Source organism: Terrapene carolina, unplaced genomic scaffold, assembly GCF_002925995.2.
Source record: "Terrapene carolina triunguis isolate 2854851 unplaced genomic scaffold, T_m_triunguis-2.0 Scaffold789, whole genome shotgun sequence".
In the NCBI taxonomy this organism is placed as follows: domain Eukaryota; kingdom Metazoa; phylum Chordata; order Testudines; family Emydidae; genus Terrapene; species Terrapene triunguis.
The window spans coordinates 8,614,479-8,634,975 of record NW_020665140.1 but is presented as its reverse complement, the minus strand read 5'-3'; the positions used below and the strand labels follow the sequence as shown (position 1 = coordinate 8,634,975).

Here is a 20,497-nt window from a genome sequence, read left to right as displayed (position 1 = left end):
GCTGTTCGCTTTCTCTCCTGGATTTCTAATGTAAACATTCCCTATCCACCCCCTCGCACCCGCTACGGGGGGGTGGGGGGGCATTCCCAGAGATAGTTTTCCCGGTAGCCCAAGGTGAGCAGACATGCTAGATAGTATTGCAGTGCTGCATGTCAGGATAGACTGACAGCTTACCAGGTTCAACATACCAGAGTTTGGGAATGAAAGTAAATTCTGTATGGGACATGCTGGAGCCTGCTGTTGACGTAAGGCAGTATTATAGAGAGTATTAAAAAAGAAATTGAAAGTTGAGGCTGGTAAAATCACAAGTGGCGGATCATATTGACCTCAGTGCAGGAGGTAGGAAAGTGGTGGGGGGGGAGGAAGGGAGGGTCGCCTTTGTTAAGAGGGTAATATGACTCTGTTACACATCACTCCAGCCTCCACTCCTTCCATCTAGAGTGGCTACAGCAGGACTCAATGTAATAATAATGGAGTGGCTGGTCATCTCTCCCATTTTTTGTCAGGGAGGAAATGCATTCAGTGTCAGGCAGCCTGTTGGAATTCAGCTAACGGGTCTTGGCAGCTAGCTAGTTGAGAGAGGAAACTGAGCCACTATTAATTGGCTCATATCTTTGATGAGGCACAATTATCTTCCCAGTTGAGGAGGGGTGGAAAAAAAGCGATCCTTGAACTGTTCTTGCAGATTGTTAAAAGTAAGAGGACGTTGGGTTGTAAAGTTAGGAGCAATATATATATATGGCAATCTGAAGGAAATGCCCTCCGCCCTTCAAAAATACATCCTTGGAATAGACAAGCATATCTGAAGACCAACAATTTAACATACCTCCCTTTTTTTCTTTTTTGAATGGACGTGCTGGGTATTAGGAATGGAAAGCCTGCATTGTTAAGTGGAGGGGGTCACTACCGGATTTCTCTGTTTGTGTATTTAATCCAAGAAACGATAACACTTTTTTTTTAAAGTGAATCCTTCATTTTTCTCGAATTTTTCCAAAAAAGACACCCACCCACCCATGAAATTCGAGTTGGGGGGGTCTTTTAATGGGGAGTCAAGGAAATCCCTCTAAATTTACTCAGCTCTAAGGTTTTTCGATGCTCACTATATATTGCATTATACTTCTAAGTAAAAGCTGGGCGCGTGCTGGAATGATGTGCATTACTACGAATAGCAATTGAAGGTTTTATTTGAAATGGACTGTTTTATGGCTGAAGAAATCTGTATACCTTGCCTTCCGTGTCACCCAGAGAAAACCACGGCCATTAAAGTTTCGCAGGAGAGCTATTTTTCATTTTTCTCTTACAAATCACGAAATTATAGAACTAGGGAAAGAGAACTTCGTTTATATCTTTTTGTTTGCTTGCTTGCTTGCTTCTTTTCACTTATTTTCCATGGGCCTGCTCCTGCTAACTCAACTGCAAAAAACAAAACAAAACAAAACAAAAAACCACCATTGGCTTCAATGGAAGCAGGCTCGAACATTATGTGGATGATTGCATTGTGTACATTTACTATTTAGCTCTTGCTGAATTCTCTTACGCATACGGAGGGGGCTCATCTACTAGACTACAGGGCAAAAATGAGACGCAAATCAAGTAATGGGGCTTTTTATCCCATCATTAACAGGAGGTTGTACATCCAGAATTACTTTGGAATTGTAATATGCTCACTCCCAGTGAAGTCAGTGGGATCAGCAACTGGCCTGTAATTGCCGTTCACACCCTTTGATTCATTTCCAAAAATTGCACGCACAACAGTTTCGTCCCAGGGAATGTTATTTGGCAGTTCCTGGTTTTGGTGCTTTTATTCTCCACTACTCCTGGGAAACGATTAGGGCTGGGAGGTTTAGGTGCTGCCGCCATATTTCCCCACGGAAAACCCATCCTCGGGAAGCTGTCCCATAGCAGAGACGTCACGTACCCCGATCCTTATAGCTTTGTCACTCGATGTTAATTTCTCCTCCTCGGCTCTGTCAGGACACGGGAGGAGTTGCTGATCACAGCAGCAACAGCGAAACAGGAGGACCCTTGTGCCCACTGACCTCAATTAGCATATAATGAACATGCTCCTGAAGTGTCTAAGCAACCCGGGCCTTCGCTCCAAATCGATACCCAGCCGTCTTGACTTATGGGCCGCTGTTCTTCCTACAGGCGCTCCCACGTCAATAACAAACAGCATCCTCTGCTGGTAGCCCCATCATCCCCCTGGTAGGGAAAACAAGCTTGAGCACATTTCCCCGCTACTCAGAGGAAGCGAGGGGAAGTCGAAGTTGTTGCTCTTTGAGTAGCCACACGTTGCAGCAGATCCTAGCGTTTCTGGTTAAACAATCTGCTTGGACGCAAGTGGATATTTTTGGGATAGTCATTCCTTGTTTCCTAGAAACTCTATGGTCTGTTCCACTGTGAATCTATCCAAAGAGCAACTCTTGTGACCGAGCAGGGTAGTCGAGTAAACCTTGCATTTCCCAAATACTGTAGTAACTTTTCTTTCACCGCGCACCACATAAGGGGCTCGTTTGAATTGCGCCACTATTTTTACTATGAAAAGACAAGCCATCTTTCCAGTCTCTCCGCAGGCTATACATCCCCATTGGCAATAATGTGAAATTGGCACTGTGCAGGTCAGGAGTAGAGTTTCTTTGGCTGACAGGATGAACTGTCAAGAAGAAAACATTCTTATAGCGCTTACTCCAGTAATCAATACATATTTCCATGGCTGCTCGATTCAAAATGACCTGTTGGCCAGTACACCATAGAATCTAGCACAGGATATATAATATGAAGGATGTAAAATATAACTATAAAGTGCTATTTGGGTCTTAATCCACCAAGCTTTCGCCATTATTTTGCAAATCGGGGAGGCACTGACAGATTTGTCTCTTTGTTTGCTCGGTTTAAGTATAAGAAAATGAACTACCTCGTTTTTCCTTTAGCCATAGTCTCATCCTCCAAAACATAAGAATGGCCCTACTGGGTCAGACCAATGGTCCACCTAGCCCAGTATCCTGTCTTCCAACAGGGGCCAGTGCCAGGTGTTCCAGAAGGAATAAACAGAACAGGTAATCATCCAGTGATCCATCCCCTGTCGCTGGCTCCCAGCTTCTGGCAAACAGAGACTAGGGACACTTTAGAGCATGGTTTTGATCGCATCCCACAGTGCCACCAGGACATTTATTAGATAAAGATTGGGATTCGTGTCACCTTCACTTTAATCAAATAGCTGTTATTTTATTAACTCCAACAGAGTATGACCTGATCAGTTACCTTGCCCAAATTTAGGGCCAGATTCCGATAACCCATTTCTCAGGAAGAGTAACACTACTCCAGGTGTAAGCCCATAGAAATCAATGAGACTACTCCTGGAGTAAAGTGCTATTCAAGTTGACTAAGGGTATCAGATTCTGCCCCTTGGTCTCCAGTGATCCCAAAGCTCCTTTGAGATCAGTGGTCTCCTGTATCTCCTTATGCCATGAAAAACCATGAGCTAAGATGCCCTAGACTTTATTTACCCAACCAAGACCCTGCCCATGGGCCTATCAGGAGGGAACTCCTAGTCTGTACTTGACTGTAAAGTTTTACTTCACCCCAAATGTAAATCCTTCAACCCTGCTCTGTGCCTATGTTTTAGGGAATCCAGGGCTACATTTTCCCCATCCTGTGCTGTTAAGGGCTCCTACCATATGAACGGTGGCTATCAAATTCCTAATCTAAACCATTTTGTGTGTACACCAGGTCCTGAAAATGTCAGGTCAATATAACTATCCCCTGCCACCCATCTCACAGAAGGTGACCCTGGCAGCGAAGGCATCCATCCCATCCCACAATTTAGCATGGCGGCACAACGTCTTTCCCACACTAACTCTGCTCAAAGGGCAAAGACTAGAACACAAGCCTGTTTCTATGTACAGTAATCTTGCCCAGCCACAACACCAATCAATCACCGAGCTAGACCGACCTGATCTGGACAGCAATGCAGAAGGACTGGGGAAAAGTGACATAGTAGAACAGAGCTTGGAGGACTACATACAACGCAGCCCTGGTCAATTGCCCTTCTCACTCTGGCCAGCTAATGTCCAGAGATCTGCCAATCCCGGGGCAAATTCTGGTGCCTCTTGTCTGGCTGGTCTGAAGATGGGAAATCTCATGTATTGAATGGGACCACGCCACTCCCCTTGGAGTGCGAATCAGTGTAGCAGTTGTGATGGATCCTGAACATTGAGAGCCACCTCCTGCTTCCATAGATGCCATTGACTCGAGTTGGATTAGAATTTGTCCTCATTATTACATGGGTGCTATGATGAAGTCAATACCAAATAACTCCTGAGAGCTGAATGTGTTTCAGCCTCTGCTTTTCCGTTTTCATTTCTTTCCCCTAACCCTCCCCCTTGGCACATTAGCTCTATATAAATATGTATGTCTCCACTGGTGGCAACTGCCTCGCACTGGGCTGAGTCCCAAGGCAGCACGGTCACGAAAATGGGGAGCATCTGTCCAGCCTGGCACAGCTCACAGAGTAGTTTACTGAGAGAGATCAAAGCAAAGAGGCCGCTCCAGGGCAAACCGCTTTACCATGCAGTGTCTTTGCTTGTATGAGATGGGTCAGCTATGTGCAAGCCCCTACAAGAACAGAGCGCTAAATGCCCTGAGTGGGGAAAGCACTGTTTTATTCACCAGATCACTGGGACTCTTGCTCTTAGCTGTCACTTCCAGTCATAACACGTTTGTGGTTGACAAACAACGTGCCAAGAAGGGGATGCTTGTGTTTGCCACTGAAAACTTACCCAGGAAGAGGCAGCTCGTTTCACACCTAACTTAAAATGGAACAGACAGGGCCAAAACCCGATACATCGTCTGTTCACTCCAGCACCCCCGTGAAATCCGTGAAACCCAGGCAAGCGAGCAGAGTTTGGCCCACAGTTTGAATTATGAGCCCTGATTTGCATGTACTCAGGCAGACGTTCCATTGACTTCAGTGTGAGCTTTGCCTGAAACGAGAATGCAGGATTGGGCCCTTACATGGAATATATATATATATATATAATTCTAATTTATAACTTTATCTATGCATCTCTATATAGGTACTTTTACAGCTATAGGAACAGAGACATTCTTATATAAGTTATACAGATGCATGCTATAGATTTGTTCTATTTTGACAAATATTTTATGACTAAAGAGTAAAATAATGACTTTACGAAACTACCTTTTCTAATAGACTCTCCAATCTATTTCTGAAATAATCTCCATTGTTGCAGATAGCCATGGATGTTGTATAAATAATATTTGCGTTTGTCAGGTTTTAGATCCCGGGGTATCTTTCATATTGCTCAGAAAGGTAGCCAAATTACAAACCCATTTTAGGATTTTAACACACTAATGAACAGTTTTTCCTGCAGTTTGCCTTGCTATCATCAGTGAGGGGCCTGAGAGCAGACAGATACCCAGTATATACGATGCAACAGCTGTGTCTTCTGTGTAAGATTGAGTATTGTATGTAAAAGAAAGGGATTTTTTTGTTCGGCTCAGAATATTATCGGTGGCTTATGATTGTTTGATCAAAATAATACTGATTTCTTCTAACTCAAAGATTAGTTGGAAATTAACGCATGGGGTTTCCGTTGCGATTTCTCTAGCTGATTTGTATAATGGTCGTGTTAAAAAGCATGATGGATCCCATCAAAATACTCATGTTAAACAGTGAGAAGTTTATCTCGCAGTATCTCACTCGTCTGCTCTCAGGAGGATACGAATGTCAAAGAATAAGGCAGGGTAAATACTGAAATAACAGACTTTATTTCCCTCAGTCAGGAAAACACACAAGATAGAGGAGCTGGGTTTACATCAAAGGTGGCATTAAAAAAAAAAGTTGGCTGTAGACAAAGCTGTTGAGATTAGCCTGAAATAGGGAGTATAGATGAAATCTGCTACTTATCTCGGTTATTATTATACAGCGCCATTGTCAATGATTAACAAAAGAGTTCTGTCTCTTTAAACTGCCGAGTGCTAGAGTTCCCAAGTGGAATTTCACTCCTTTAGTGTTTGTGATGATGACAAACTCAATGGACAGGAAGATGTTGATCTCCCCTAAATTGATACTGTTTTAATGTACTCATCTACATAGGATTTCGGATGAACAGTTAGACACTATTACACAACGCTACTTGTCAGGAGCACCGTGCGAGACGGCCATATTAACACACGTCGTTTAATTATTTATTTAAGTGTTGCTCGGGCTGATTGTAACACAATAAATAGGTACTCATATAACGCACAGCTAAAAGGGCAAGGAAAGTGCGTAGAGTGGGGGAACAAATGGCAACCGACATATTCATCTGCTCTCAATGTTTGGTGCTTCAAGATACCACGGGGGGTGGGGGGGGGGATATATCTAAACAGGCGCATCGTGACCTCTGTCAATCTCTAGAGGAGCTTTCCTCAAACCTCAAATGTTACTGGCTTTAAATTAGCTTAAATTAAACTCTACTTAAATTGAGACTATTCCCGTGAGTCGAACCAGCAGGATTTGCCCCACTGGTGGACAGCGAATAGACACACTGGCACGTCGTGTAGGTGTTTGGTTTAAGCACGATTCTAGCTTATTTAATTAAGCAACATGCTAACTTGGTTGTTCGATTGCTCTCTTCTGTATGGCAAAGCAAGCGTCTATGTTCTGTTTTACTGAGATCTATTCAGTGCCGATCGCAGATTTTAAAATTTCAGCAGGTGTACTTTAAACCTTATAAAAACCACTGACATTTATCCCTAGTTGTTAGCTAGGATATTTGTAACAATGATCGTGACATTATTTATTAGCTTTCTTCATAAAAGTCCTATACTCGATGTGAAGGATGCTTTGCATCCCGCTCTAAGCTCCATTTTGTTTTCAAAGCCTTAACCACAAAGAAAAAAGTGAGATCATATGAATAAACTGTTCTTTTCTCAAATACCCTAGACAAAACCAAACTAACCAAGCGATCAGAGTTGGGCTTTTTTCCCTATAATTCTAGTTTTATAGTGCCAACTGCAACTGATGGCCAGCTGGGTCTCTGTGTAGAAGTAAATTAACTGGAAAGCCAAAGTCAGTGCTGCAGTCAACTGGAAAAAAAAGGAAACCAGTACAACATTGCCCACTGTATACAAACCATTGCTCAGTGACACACAAAGTGCGGTATCAAGAGATGTACAAAAGGAGTGTTTTTGTCTGATACAGATTTTTTGCTCAGGGCATATAGAATTACAACTGCTCTAGCTTTTGAGGGGAAATAGAATCGCCTTGGGAAATAGAATCGCATGTTTACAAACTAAAATCACATGAATCCTGGTCTGGGGTTCAATAAACACCTTAAAGCAGAAGCAGTTATCTGAGAAAGAAGTTGCTTTATTGAAGATACTCAAGACTGAGTAAAATGAACAGAATGTAAGACATTTGTGTGGGGGATGTAAAAAAGGCAGCGCGAATTTTGAAATAGTCACACATTTTTCTCTTCCAGATCTGTTGGCTCGGTGGTGTGGTGCCGCTGAACAAGGGGCTTGCCTCCGTGCTAAGAGAGAGTCATATTTACAACTGTAAAAAGTGGTAGATACCTTGACAACGGTGAATGGGTTGTTTGTTTTTAAATCACCTTGTTTTAAGAATAACAGCAAAACTGGAAGCATTTTGACTTGATGCCCTGTAAACAGCTCAGAGTCAGGTTTTGTATATGTTATAAAGGTTTTAGGAAGAAGTGAAAATCTGAAGAGAATGGCAGGTTTATGCTGCAGATAGTGAAGCAGCAATTTTGAAATATTCTGAAACCATATGCTCCACAGTCTCCTTTTGGAAGAGCAGACTGGAATTTAAATGCTATACCTTGGTACCTGGTAAAAGCTGTGCTGGGGAAATATTGAGAGAAATAAATGCACCTTATCATTTAGATTTGTAAAAACATACCGGGACATAAATTCGTCTGGACCCAATCCTAAACGCCTTACTCAGACAAAAGGCCTACTCAATATACAGCGTCTGGCCCTCTATAGTTTAAGTTAAGATGTTGCTTCAGGAAAGTGTTTCCCTGCTTTTGTTTAATAATCAAATACCTCATATAAACTGACACAATACTAATATTTTTCTAAATTGCAGAATAACTGATTCCTTTGCTCAACTCTCAGCGTTTATATTTGCTTAAATTCAGCCATAAAAGAAATAACAATAGTTATCCACTGTCTTGATATGGAAATGATCATAGCTAAACAATGTGTTTCGATTTAAAACAGTTGTATATTGGATCTAATTATTTACTTTAGCCCCCTAGCTAGACTCTTATTAATAGCTTTCTTCCTGGAAAATAGTATATTTCCCATAATAATGTTAACATGTCATCCCTGATAATGGCTTGTGTTGCTTGCTGCTTAAAAAGTTAATACACCCTATATTGGCCTGAGATTAACCTATCTCGGATATATATGGAAATTATGACTTCCTGAATTCTCCAGAGAGGTTCTACAAAAGGAAAAGAGCTCTCACGAAAAAAACCCCAAAACACCAGGAATAGCAACTTTATATTTTCCAAATAAACGATCGCTTTTTTTATTTGTATTACTCTTGAACCTTCTGGAGCAAGTGACATTTTACATAGTTTTTTTAAAAAAATGCTCCTGAAAATGAACAAAAGAACCCAAATTGTCTTTTTTGTACTGTCAGTTTTATTATTTAATCTCTGATGAGATCAGATTATCTGTACCCTTTAGTCGAGGCAACAAACGTCTTTAAATTGGTTTTAATTGATTTATCTTTTTTTAACAGAAAGTGCATTACATTTAACTGGTCTTGCAAAGGGCTCTTCTCTTTACAAACCGAATTATTTTAATATAAATTAATTAATAAATGTTAAGATGCTAATATATCATTATTATTAGCTTTAAAAAGAAAACAATTTACATTCTATAGTATTATTTATAATACAAAAGAAAACACACTTTAAATTCAATTACAGCATCTAAATGATTTTTTATATTTTCGACTGAAAGTGGTTGTAACAATTCCCACCAGCTACTTTTAATACGCATTTTATTGGAAACGGATTAAATTAAAGAAAACTATTTAAATTTTCCCCACCCCCACCGCCCAAAAAAGTATTTTTAAAAAATACTAATAAATAGCATTAAGGGCGGGTGCAATTTCAGAATGGGAGAGAGTGTTCCAGCAAAGACTTCCTCATACTTGGCAAAACATCAGTAGACTGTTTCAAATCTCTTAATAGAGGCCCTTAATGGAGGGCCTCCGTTCAAATTAGGAGAGAATCAAGGTCTGCAGGAGAAAATTCAGACTAAGCAGCTAAGGTGTGGGAAGAGACCACAAACAAATCCCAGCGTTTATATTCCACAATTTCACTATTCAAAAGAACAGATCTTTAAAAAGCCAGACAAGGGGGTGGTGGGGGTGGTGGGTAGGACCCAACCCAACCCTTTCTATTAAAAAAAAAGTATTTTACATTTTAAATATTCACAGTAAAGTAACTTCTATAGTCAGTGTGACTCACGATTTATTTACAAAGAGCCTTCAACAGGTTGCTTTAGTCCGCCCAGCAGGAGCTGTGTGGGTGGAAGTAGGTCCCTCCTTCCCCCCTCAGCTGCTCTGGAGTCTGCAAAAGAAGAGGGAGCACTCAGACAGCTCCCCTGCGACCCTACAATAACAGCGCCAGCACCAGCGGCCAAGGGCCAGGCGAGAGGAGCAGGGGAGCGCTGGGTTTGGAAGTTTGTTTACTCGCCGTCTTTTTCTGCCTCTTTCCTCCTCTCCGTCAGCTGATAAAGTCTAGAAAAATAGATATGTACAACATCTCAGAAAATAGCAAGCGTCCTCCGAGTCCGCCTGGGCCCCAGCCCCCTCCTCTGAAGCCCCCTTTAAGAGGAGCTCTCGTTCTCAGACGTGTGCAGGAGCAAGCTGCTGCTGCTCGACTTGTGTTTCTTCAGCAGCTGGGTGATCTTCTCGTCGTCCGAGTTGGGGTCCAGGGGCTTGTTGTAGTCATCGTCCTCCTCCTCGTTCTCCGAGGCCCCCTTCAGCCTCTCGGTCTCCGAGTCCTGCTTCTTCTTAGCCGTGGCCATCTCGGCCGCATGCTTCTTCCGCCACTTGGTGCGCCGGTTCTGGAACCAAACCTGCAGCCGCCGGCGCAGGGGCCCAGCAGCAGCGAACACAGAGAGAGAGAGAGAGAAGGGGGGGATTACTGACCCGGGCCAGGTCAATGCCAGCAACCACATCTATACTCTGCTTGTGACCCTCAGCGTCACCGGCCGCCTTAGCACCACTCAGGAGCTGCTGGTAGCACCAGGCAGCCCGCAGGATTCCTACCAGAGTTCTTGTTATTTCTGCCACCACACCACCCTAGCACAGCTATTACCCCCACGGAGGTACCAATCTCCCCATCACAGAGTTGTGGTGACTAGTCCTACCATCCACTTAGTCGTATTCATACCACGCGGATCACCACTAGCGAACCGTGATTAGTATTTGTACCATAGTCAATTACCACAGCAGAGGTCTTAATAGTCATTACATAGTATTGTTTTCTTATTTCTACTCGTGTTCATCCCCTATGTATTATTACTAACATAGTTATTTATATTCATTCCATAATTATTATAATAGAATTATCATCAAACATACTATATAATTACTACTGTTGTAGCGTTAGTCTTGGTATCTTAGTTATTGCTACTATAGAGGGATTAATATCCACACCATAGTTATTACTATTCTTATTGCCACCGTGTTATTAGTATCCCTGATATAACAGTTATTAATATGCTATAGAATTATTATGGTGATTATGCCATAAGTTATTAATAATTATTTTATTACCACAGACACTTAAGTATTCATATAATAGTTATTAACCTAAAATTATTACAATTATCACCATACAGCTATTACTATTACCATATCATGGTTGATATTTGTGCTATACTTTTATTATTACTATTACTACCGATTAATTAATATTCATACCATATCTATAATTATTAATATTAAGTTACCAGTATACATCTCATACTTATTATTATTGCTACCATGGAATGCTTAGTATTCATATAACGGTTATTATTATTGTTATCATTCTAAGCTATTATAATTATTACTATATTGTTGTTATCACCACAGAATTCTTGCTTTTGCTACAGCAGAGTTATTATTGGTAGTTAAAGAATTTTTCAGGGTCCAGGCATATTTCAGTTGCTTTTTCTTCTGATGAAGGAGCCTTTTGTGCGTTTTTGGTTCACTTGCTTTTTATTTTATTTTATTTTATTTTATTTTATTTTATTTTAAGAGGAGTTTCAAAGCGAGCCTTGGAGACTTTTAAACAAACCTTTGCATACTAATAGGGGGAAGAAATAATTTAACTCCTCTTAATTTTCTGTTAAGATCTACATTTATTCTTTTCCTCCTCTTTCCCCTACTATGTTTTTGCCTGTTCAGTTTGTTCAATCAAAACTCAACTAACATGTATCAAATGGGGCATTTGATGGGGCACCATTTCCATGAAAACATATGCGTCTGTAGTCCTAAATGTAATTCAAGTGAAAAGCAGGTGCTTCTAATGCTCTAAATCCAAATAGTCAAATAGTTAGAGATAAGGCTAACGGGTCACAGAAACTTACTCTGTGCAACGTCATCAGGTTAAAAATGCAATTTTTTTTATTGCTATGGCTTTTAAAGATGAAATTACATTTATACAATAAATTAAAAATAGATTCAAAAATGGTTGTAAAAGAAAGGAACAATTTACAGGTTGTTTGGGTTTTTTCCTCTCTAAAATCCAAGTCACGAATCCTATTCTTCAAAATATAATTTCAGTGTCGCAGAACGATTCCTATACATGGAATGAAAGCATTCATTTGAAAGAAAACAAATCTAACTACATGTCTAGTACACTCACTGACTACACAATACTTTAATCCTGCGCATATGTGATAATAAACATTTTACATTGAATAGTTCTCTAATGTCCCCTCTTCTGTTACATATTTTATCTTAGAAAGGGCAGAGTAAGAGGAGGGGGGTGTTATTTTCATTGTACGGGCTGTAACAATTTATTCACAGCCATTTAGACATATTTACAGTGACAAATGAGGGTCTCCAGATAACTCTGGGAGAATGAGAATCCATAAAGAGGCCCCTTAACACAGAAACTGTTAAATTTGTTAAAAAGCTGCATAGAGAAATTATTTTTAAATACAATTTCCTGAACAAGAAACACACTGTAGCCAGCATTTGCTTTTTAACTTCTCAAAACCGTACCTCTGTGAAATATTTGTGTTTAACTAAAATAAACAGATCCGCCCCACTTTATGCTTGTTAGCTCAATTCCTTTCCCATTCAAGACAAGATCTCTAAAGTTTCAACCATGATCCCAAACACGCGCAAATTTGTGTTTTGCACTTAGCCAGGCGAACGATATCACATTTTAACTATTTGTCCTAATCATTTCAACATCTAATGACCAAACATTGCATTGATACCGGGTCAGAAAATGTATTGTCCAAGTGTTAGCCTTCTAACACAAACTACACTTGTTTGTAGTTAAGTATTCAACAATATTACTCCTTACCTCTCCCAATTTTATGGCACAGTAAACATAATATTTTGGGGTCATTTTATAAGCATTCCTAATTTTAAATTATTTTAAAATAAATTACTATTTTAAAAATTATACCATATTCTCATAAATAACACCATAAATTATAAACTGCAAATAATTGCCCACCTAAGTGCCTTTTTTAATATACTAAAAGGAGCCATTTATGCAAAGGATTTAGCTAGCAATAATATTTTGCAATGGCTTTGTTCTGGCAGTAATGGTGTATGTGCAGAGCATACGTATCCATTTAAGATTAACCTGATTTCAAAGGCATGCGCCTGATTCCTTTTGTTCATCAATATCTTATATCAGGGCTCCTTTGTATATGTATTTTTCACACTCCGCCCAGTCTCAGCAATGTGTGGGCTTGAGTCTCTTATCTAACGTTTGACATGATCATCTCACCTTGACTTGACTCTCTGTCATCCCCAGTGAATAGGCTAGCCTGGCTCTCTCTGGTCCTGCTAAATATTTGGTCTGCTCAAAAGTCTTTTCCAGGGCGAAAATCTGCTGGCCAGAAAAAGTGGGTCTTGTATGTTTTCTCTTTCCGTCTTTATCCAGCAAAATTGAACCTTGATCTGGAAAAGAATGAATGCATAGACAGATATGTTAATCTGTTTATTTGGAAAAGCGCTTAGCTATGAAATTTGCTGTCAAGGGAAAGTTTTTTTTTCTATACATGGAGGACCAAATTCACTATTAAAATGTTGCTAGGTTCAAAGCGATGCATATCTTTTCCTGACACCCCTTTATTTTGAGAGTCTAAATTTTGAGCAGGCAAAAATTACTCTCCCACAAAAATGGTAATCGATAAAAGTAGGTTACTATAAAGGGTTCTTCTTGGGGAAAGTTTGTGTATGAACCAAACTCAAAAAAGGGGAGGTGGAGGAGTAGTTGAATCAGAGATATTTCAACTTAAAAGTCCTTTTAGGAAAAATAAAATGAGAAAACTGTTTTTGTAAAAACTTCCCATTATTTGTAAGCAATAGCTTGACATTTTAAATGCTTTCACTCACTCACTCACTCACACACACACAGAGAGAGAGAGAGAGAGAGAGCTGTGAGTGTCTAAACTGCCAACAAGTCAAATAATGCATGTAATATATTTTCATCATTTAACATGTGCTTTCAGGTGTTCCGACAGTAACTGTTTGTTATTGGAAGGATTCTAGTACTGTATGTACAATGATCAAAACGGTTTTAGGAAAGCCAACCCCTTCAAGTGTCTGGCAGCAGCAAATCTAAGCTTGGAACATCACTGTGCTCAGTGTTACAAAAGTCGTCAGTAATTAGAAAACCGTTACAGGAACTTGGAAGTGTCGCAGCCTCAAAATAACAAGAGAGAAAAAAGATGAGGCATACACGTCCCGAGTTTATAAAAGCCTCTCTCTGAAAGAGCGGTGGAAGAAGGATTTGTCCCTTAAAACTTTTAACCCCGAGAAATCTGGGACACTACAGCTTTTCTTTGCCCTAACAAACAGACACATCTCCTAACTAACCCTTCTAAATTTTTGCAGAAGGTGCCTGCAATTACAGATGGGAGTGAATGCTAACGGGTATACGCCAGAGGGCATTCAGACAGCATGAAGTAGGAGTTTGTAAGTAGAAAGTGAGAGATGAAGCATGAGCAGGAGAAAAAGTAAAGGCAGCGAAAGCAGCACCGGGCTCCTGAACCAAAAGGCAGCGAACAGGATGGTGTGGGTGAGTAAAACAAAACCACTTGTAATCGATTCACCACCGATCATACTCCTTCCTAAACAAAATCACTGGGGGCAGCATTTCCCCTTCTCGCACTCCCCCGAATAAAAGGGGGGGGGGGGGGGGGGGGCGTAAAAGGATGCACTGAAGTACGGCAAGAGCTCAATAAGTTAGTGGTCTCTCCCGCTAACCAGCGCCCTGCAGCACAGCAGCCCGTGGCCGGGAGGGGTGCATTTCAACCGAAGTCTGAGCAACAGGACTGAGACGGAGGAAGAAATAGGGGGAGGAGGGTGACCCTGGCCAGTGCCGGAGCTGCCCCAGGGCAGGATTCGGGGGGGGGGATGTCACCCGAACAAGTGGGGGCAATTGCCGGTGCTAGGAAAGCCGCCCACCCCCCCCACCCCCGCCACAGCCGGGGCGGCGGTACTCACGGGGGGTGCAGGCGAGGCGCGCGTCTCTCCAGGGGGGGCTCTGCATCACCCCCGGCCAGAAGATCGGGGTCCTGCCGGGCAGCTCGGCCAGGGGCTTGGGGTAGCGGCCCACGGCCACGGCGCTGGGGCTGAAGTAGAGCCCGGGGGGCGGCGGCGGGGGGCTGAGGCTGCTGAAGCGGGGCAGGCCGGCCAGGAGGCCGGCGGGGGACGAGGAGGAGCCGGAGGGCGACGAGGAGGCCAGAGCGGCCCCGGCCAGGGGCATGGAGGGCCGGCTCAGGATGTCGTTGATGCCGTGCGGGGTGGCGGCCGAGAGCTGCTGCGGGGGGCTGGCCAGGGCCGGCGGCTTGAGGCCGGCCGGGTTGGGGGAGCCCAGCGGCGGGGACGGGGAGGCGGAGGAGGAGGAGGAGGAGGCCGGCCCGGCGGGCAGCGGGTACGCCGGGTACAGCGGGGTCTTCATCTCGGCCATGCTGTGCAGGGCGGCCAGGGGCGGGCTGCCGAGCAGGAAGGCGCTCTGCCGGGGGCTGCCGTCCATCTGCCCCACCGCCAGCATCGCCGCGCCGCCAGCCGCCGGGGCAGGGCAGCGGGGCGCCCGCGGGGGCTGCGCGGGGAGTCCGGGGCAGGGTCCGGCTGGGGAGTGCGAGGGGAGAAGGGGGGCGGGCAGCTAAGCCGGGGGCTTGTCCTGCTCGGAGGGTGCAGGGGGACAGGGGCGATGTCCCGGCAGAGGGTGCAGGAGCTCACAAGGAGAGGGCAGGTGCCCTGCTCGCGGGGGCCGAGGAGGAAGGACCCGGTGGGGGTGAAGAGGGAAGGGGGAGCCGCAGGAGGCAGAGAGGGGGCAATAGGATCGCGAGTGCGGGCGGGCGGGCGAGTCTGTAAATGCGAAGGCGAGGACCGCAAAGAAGCAGCAGCAGAAACTCTTCCAAGTTGCTGTGTGTGTCTCTCTCTCCAAAGAAATGTTCGCCCGTGGTGCAGAGGGGGTTTCACAGTCTCTGTCAGCCCCAAAGTCCTGTCTCAGCCTCCCACACACAGGGGAGGGAGGGGGAAACAGAGTCCTCCCAGCCCCACAAAATACTAAAAAAAAAAAAAAACCACCGAGCCCCAGCTGGTAGAGAATGAAGCCAAGCCACAGATCCCCACTCGATGCCTGTTTGTTTAAGGGAGAGCGGTCAGTTCTCTGGAGCCGCCTCAGCAGCCCCCTGTCCTCTCCGCTCACGCTGGTGTCCGGAGGATTGTGCCTTCCTCAGAATAAAACATCAAGTCCGAAGAGGTCTTTTGCTCCTCCACTCCGATCCCTGATCTGGATGCTGCATGCAGGAGAGATCCCCTCCTTTCTCCCGAGACATCAATGCTTTACCATTGCTTCTCTCCCCCTCCCTCCGGTCCCTAATATCTGGTTGTGAAATACAAGTCTGGGGACTTCAAGGAGAGTCTGGCTCTGGGTTTGCTGCTGCTGCTTCTCTCTTCTCTGTCCCAAGCATCACTTCTGTGACTGTGTCTGGTTTGCTTTCGCGGCTGGATCTTCCTTTATTTCCTTCTCACCTTCCTCTCATTCCCCCCCTCCCCCGGACTCCTTGGGCTTGGTTATTTTGGTGTCCTCCTCCCCTCCCAGCTAAAGTCTCTCTCTCTCTGCCCCCCCCCCTTCTGTGGCTGGCTCTGACAGTTCAGATGAAGCTCTCAAAGGTAATAAAACATTTTCATCACTCTCTGCCTCCTTTAGCTAAGGGGCAAGCCGGGAACTCGGAGAGGCGTCAGTCAGCAGCAGCAGCGATCAGAGGAGGGGCCGAGACTGACGCCTCCTATAGGACCCGGCCCATTGTGATGCCCGGAGAACCAGCGCCGAACCCAAACCCCCGCCTGACTGGCTGATGGGCTGGAGCGGAGAGGGCCGGCCGAGCCTGCTCATCTGCATATTGACCGCGGCCCCAGCGGTTATAGGGTATGGGGAGGGGGCTGGCAGAAAAAGCTGCTTGATGATCTGCTGGGGGTGATGGGAGCCTGACTCTGCTGCGTGGGCTAAAGGAGCTGGCAAACAACACGAAAGGAGTCAATTTGTGCTTAACAAATAGGGGGCTGGGGGAAGATAAAAGAAAAGGGGGGAACCCACCAGCAGTCATTTCATTTTGAATATTCCTCTTTCTTTCTTTGACAGACTGTCTGGTGAATAAGTAAAACAGACCCAATGGCAAGCAGCAGCAGGCACATCACAGGGTATAGATCCTGCTGAAAGGATTAATTAAGTGCCATATGGGGTCCCCCAGAATCGTGCAAATTAATTTGTTGCTCGTTAAACAAACCTATAGATGCCTGAAGCCTCCTCTGAATGAACTGTGCAAAGCCAGAGTCACCCCCCCTCACTCCTCATTCAATCGCTTTCATTCAGTGTCACCCTTTCGTTCCCTCTTGCATTTTCACCCTCTCTTGTTTAAGCAGAGGGACCATAATAATCATCATGGATGTGTGTATCCCATATTAGCGGGATAGGAACTCAGCCTGTGTGTATGTGAGAGAGAAGTTTGGCTTCTCTTCAGGATCCCGTTGCTTATACTTTCTTTTCTGATTATTTGTTTATACTTCGGTAAGCAGGATAACACAAGAGTCAGATTCTTAAAAAAGCAGCAACAATGCAATATACACAACAAAAACTTTTTTTTTATCTGAGCCAACCGGGGGCGGGGGGCGTCAGGAATAAATGAACGAGTGGGTAAGTGCGATGTGTTGTTGGCGATGATCTTGTCCCTTTTTAGTAGGGTTTCTCTTACCTGTGGCTGCTTTCTGTTGAGTCTAAATATGCATTATTATACTTATTTTATTATTTTAGTTTAAGAATTATCGAATGCACACCAACGTTTTGTTATTTCAGGGTCTGCCGAGAAATCGTTAAGTCGATACAAAGCAAATCATCGTGAAAACCAACAAACAAAGTACATATCTAATTATGACCCCAAAAGAGGGGTTGTTCTAAAGAATCTGTTGAGGTTAGACCTTGTTTTCCTTGCACCTCCTAAATAACAAAGCGCAGTTTTCCTGGGGGAAACACCTTCAACTTCAGAAGCATTTGGAGAGGGTTTATTAATCATGCTTTGCCAGAACACTTGTGTTGGTCTTTTTTGTTTGTTTCTGTAGCTTTGTGTCGTGTTCTGTACATCAGCACGATTCTATTTTTCTCTAGATATCTTCTCATTCTAGAACACCTGCTCAGTTTTTCACATGGTCATTTATCTGGTCTCTTGAGTAGTGGCGGTCCGAAGATTTCTCTCCCCCGCCCTTTAGTAAGGAGGAAAAAAAACAAAGCTCTCCAAACCAGATAACTATAACAGTTATAATTACGTGTGTGGGTTGGAGTGGGAGGAGGGGTTGCTAAACGTGCTCTACAGCCGAACAGTTTAATCAAGGAAAGGATCTGTTTGTTTCATAGGCGGTGACTGTCCCCTTTGCCGATTGATAGATAATAAACATTTCAGTTACCAGATCTGCGGGGCTGGATCTTTCTGAAACTTTCTGGTTCGAAGCTCATCAGACAATCTCTGAATCGTGTTGAGCTTTCTTCTTCTTTTCTTTTTGCCAAACACCAATTTCCCCCTCCGAACCTCTGCTCCTTGGGCCGGGGAGAGGAATTCAGATGAGCGCCTTATTTTTAAACATCCTTCTCCCACCGCCACAAAAATAACAATAAACCCAGTGGAAACTTGTCAACGCCAGATCCCACATTGTTCTAATTTCACTGAACAGCGTCAATATGTTGTTGTTCTTCTCAGTCATCTGGGGCTGAAGAAAGACATTCCCCATTTGCAAACTTTGCCTCTGAGCAAAGTCCCATATAGAGACAAACAATAATATATGATCATCCTAAGCCATTTGAAAACAAAATGCAGCTCCCGTAGTTAATATCTCAAGGATGGAAGAGGAAAAGGGGTGCTCATTGCAGATCTTGGAGAAGGGGGGGGGGAATTTGTTCCACCGAGTGAGAATATATTCCCTTCTATTTCTGAATATCCATTATTGTTCACAATTAATCTGGTTTTATTTGCAAGCTAGAGGAAAAAAGAGAAATTAAAATAATACTTCATCCTCAGGAAGATAACGGGTTATTTTATTACCAGCGCTTGTGTGTCAACCAAACACCCATCTTTACTCAGTTTAATTAAAACAGCCACACTAACTTCTAGTGATATACAGACAAGACCAAGGTCTTAAATCTGACTTGAAGGGGATAAAGCACTTTTCAGACATCAGAAATTATCTTTCAAAGTCCTTAAGAACATCAAATAAGGACACCTGACAAGAGTAAACATTATAGAATCAAAACCATGCTTGCCAGGTTTGTATTAAAGTTATATATAAACGACCCCCCCCCCCGCCGCCCCCATACACACAAGTCATTTAACATGTAAAAGTTCAAAAGAAAATCATAAGGAGTTTAGAATGCGGTCGGGGCAACAATCTTTAAAGGGATCTTATATTTTAAAGTAACTGATTTGCATGTTAATTGAAAAAGAAATTAAAGCAGTTTTAGAATGTCAGAGACTGTCAAGTGACCGAAAGAATTAAAAGGTCTGGTTACTTGCAAATCTTCCTTTGAACCTAAAGGAGCTGGCTTTGCGAACCATGTATTTTGTTAGAAATCCTAACTGGGGAAATCTTTCTACCTACTCACCTCTTCATCTCATTCTTTGGATTTTCATGAATCAAAGTTGACAAAGACATATAAGTCGGTAGTGGGGGGAAAGAAGCAACCTCATTCGTGACTTATACCAGAGCTTCCCTAAGAAATGGAAAAATAGAGTGCATCTTATGTTTACACCATACCAGACAACGTTGATTCAGAGCAGCTAAACGTATAAACTTTTTGCCATACCCAGAGTAGCTCCTATAGTTGCAGCTACAAGATTTTCATTTTGGTATGAGAAATACCAAATTTTATTAAGGCTCCTAGGAATGAAATCAAGGTCTAGAAGTTCTTCTAGTGACTGACAAGCCCCCCTGCCTCCTCCCTACGGTGATTGCTTTTATTCAAAGCATCTTTGTGGAACGTTTAATGTATTGCTGTTTGTAAACAGTGTTCATGATCTGTTTCTGAAGAAGGTGGGGATATGGTCGGAGCCGTTTCTATCAGAAATACTGTCACACATTCACATACTGGGGTATGTAAACGAGTAGAAACCTACAGGTTGCAAAGACACTGTAGGCATGACGGCTTCGTGACAGCCAAACATGGGTATATAACTTTTTGATTATACTTACCTTTTTGATACCAGCATTCTGTGACAGAGGCTGAGCAAAAGCGGGTCACTTATTTAATGATCGCAACGCAAAAGTAGGGAGAAAGTCACGATACCTTCTAAACAGCATCAAATATCGTCCTTAAACTTCTTACAGCCATACATTATAAAGCTGACTTTAATACAGCCTCTGGTATTATATGTTAGAGAAACGGGGGAGGGGAAAGGGGGCAAGTGGACATCTTGGAACAAAAAGAGTGGCGTTTCACCAAACTGAGGATACAGGAGCTCAAGAAGCTTTGGAAATCAGGCATTGTAACACAGAACAAGCCAAGCAAATTACCTGAAGAAGAGCTCTGTGCAGCTCGACAGCTTGTCTTCCTCACCAACAGAAGTTGGTCCGATAAAAGATATTACCTCACCCACCTTGTCTATTAGAGAAAATTTGTTTTGAGTTTCAGATCATCCCCTTGAAGTTGTCACCTTGCTTAGGCATTCCCTCCAGCTACAGTAATACATATATTTGCTCACAAGGGGCTGCAGT

General features: G+C 43.3%; 1 protein-coding gene across 1 annotated transcript; it reads right to left on the bottom strand.

The window, feature by feature from the left end:
• Positions 1–9,876: 9,876 nt before the first annotated feature.
• On the bottom strand, positions 9,877–15,287 carry NKX6-1 (NK6 homeobox 1). Its single transcript, XM_024208251.1, has 3 exons — positions 14,738–15,287; positions 13,014–13,186; positions 9,877–10,128 (listed from the first exon to the last, which is right to left on the bottom strand). The coding sequence occupies exons 1-3, from the start codon at positions 15,285–15,287 to the stop codon at positions 9,877–9,879; spliced, it is 975 nt and encodes a 324-aa protein (XP_024064019.1).
• Positions 15,288–20,497: the final 5,210 nt, after the last annotated feature.